The 2,018-nt window shown below is 30.8% G+C and overlaps 1 protein-coding gene across 1 annotated transcript; it reads right to left on the bottom strand.

Annotated features, from left to right (window-relative positions):
- Positions 1-214: 214 nt before the first annotated feature.
- On the bottom strand, positions 215-1,707 carry LOC105561394 (ATP-dependent DNA helicase PIF1-like; the record flags this gene model as incomplete). The annotated part of the gene is made up of 3 exons (XM_012011340.1): positions 215-585; positions 646-1,431; positions 1,492-1,707. Coding segments are annotated over 3 exons (1,373 nt in total), but the record flags the coding sequence as incomplete, so codon positions are not given.
- Positions 1,708-2,018: the final 311 nt, after the last annotated feature.

Here is a 2,018-nt window from a genome sequence, read left to right as displayed (position 1 = left end):
ATTTCCCTCAATTATTTTGGAATATGATAATTTCAAATAATTTTCCGTTTTTAGGCGTTTAATTTCTAATTCCAAAATATTATCTGATGATCCTTTTTTTTGGTAAAATAAAATTTCCGAGAATATATAAATCAGATAATTTTCTAACTCTACTCAGTGCTACATACAGCATTGCTCTTTTCATATGATTTCTGCCTCTTAGATCGATACATACTTTATCGTAGGTTTGTCCTTGGCTTTTATGTATTGTTAATGCTTCCGCAGGTGTGATTGGAAATTGTTGTCTCACAATTTGATATCCCATTCTTTCATTTATGTTCAATACTACTGTTATTGTTGATATAGGAACCAAACTCATTTCCATACAGTTTTCATTCATATAACTAATATACTTTCTACGTTTTTCAAATCCAATTTTATTGTTATTAAAATCAAGCCAAATTTTAATTGCTTCCTCTGTACCTGGTATAAATGTTATTTGTTTTAATTTACCACAAGCACCGTTAACTAATCCATCCTCTACATCAATATTTGTAGTTATCATATAATTGATACCTATTTTTAGACTAACTTTGTATGCCAAACCTGCGCATTCGTTTGGTTTTTTATTTTTTAAGGATGTTAAAATTTTATTTCTCATTTTACTTGAAATTTTTCCTAAAATTGAGTCTTTAGCTATAAATTCAAAAGATTGTCCCTCATGTGAATCGATTTTCATTTTATTGAAGCTGTTTACCGAGCAATTATCAGGATATAATCTAATCGCGTCTTTTGGAACGTGTCCTTCTTTCGTTTCACGTGATTTAATTATAGCAATATCATTTGCAGTCATTGCACATCTCGCTAGATTGTTAAGGGCAATAGTAAAGCTTTTATCTCCCTTTTGTCTCATTATTTCGCTTAACTCAAAATATTGAAATTCATTCCATAGAACATTTTCTGCCAAAAAACTTAGCGTGCATGATTTTGAGGATAAATAAATATGCGTATCCATTACCGGTGGTAATTGATACAAATCTCCGACCACCAAAACAGATACTCCTCCAAAGCTTAGATTACGCCCCATTATTTGTCTTAATCTTGTATCTACTCTGCTGAACATCGTACTACCTACCATTGAAATTTCGTCTATAATTAGTAATTTTAATTCAAACAAGCTCTCGCGAATAGTATTCGCTACGTCAGCAGAGAGTTCTGGCATTTGTCCACCATACTGTGTTATTGGTAAAGCAAAAGCTGTGTGTAATGTTACACCACCTATTAAAAATGCCGCTTTACCAGAAGGTGCGCATAGTAATATTTTTACAGAATTGTTTTTTTCCCCAGGGTCTTCATTAAAGTAATTCAATAAAACCTGATAAATAGCGTTTATTAATACGCTTTTTCCAACTCCGGCTGATCCACCAATGTAAATTCTAATAGGTAAACTTCCTATTTTAAAACAATTCAAAATGTGCATTGTTATTTCCCTTTGTTTATCATTTAATTTACCCATCAAATTAATTACTTCTTCTTTTGTCGATTTAGGAGGAATATTAAATTTTCTTTTATTGCTTTTTGTGCAAGTAGTCAAACCAGTTTGTCCAAATATATCTATTTCCTGCTCTTTTGGTATTTTCTCATCTATAAACGATTCAAATTCATCATCTTCTATATCCTCATGATCCTTTTGTGCCTGAAATAACGCGTTGTCAATTTCTGCATCACCTATAACGGAGAATTTCTTTCTATTTTCCTCAATTATGTGAATATTTTCTATATAAATTTTTTCACAATCTTGATTCTCGACATTATCTTTTTCGTTTTTCCAAGGTAAAAACAATAAAACCTGTTCCCTAAAATAATTATACCTATTCTCTTGTAATTTATAACGTCGAAATCGAATAATTTTCTGTTTTTTCCTATCTCTCATTTCAATCTCTTCATCTGATTCTTCGAACCCATCTGTTCTTAATAATTTTCTATTTTCTTCATAATTTGCTGCAAATTCGGCCAGACAAACATTTGACATTTTATGA

Source organism: Vollenhovia emeryi, unplaced genomic scaffold (genome assembly GCF_000949405.1).
Source record: "Vollenhovia emeryi isolate VEMERY1.0 unplaced genomic scaffold, V.emery_V1.0 DF945368.1, whole genome shotgun sequence".
Taxonomy (NCBI): Eukaryota; Metazoa; Arthropoda; class Insecta; order Hymenoptera; family Formicidae; genus Vollenhovia; species Vollenhovia emeryi.
Note: the sequence above shows the minus strand (reverse complement) of the source record. Positions and strands in the feature narration are given on the sequence as shown.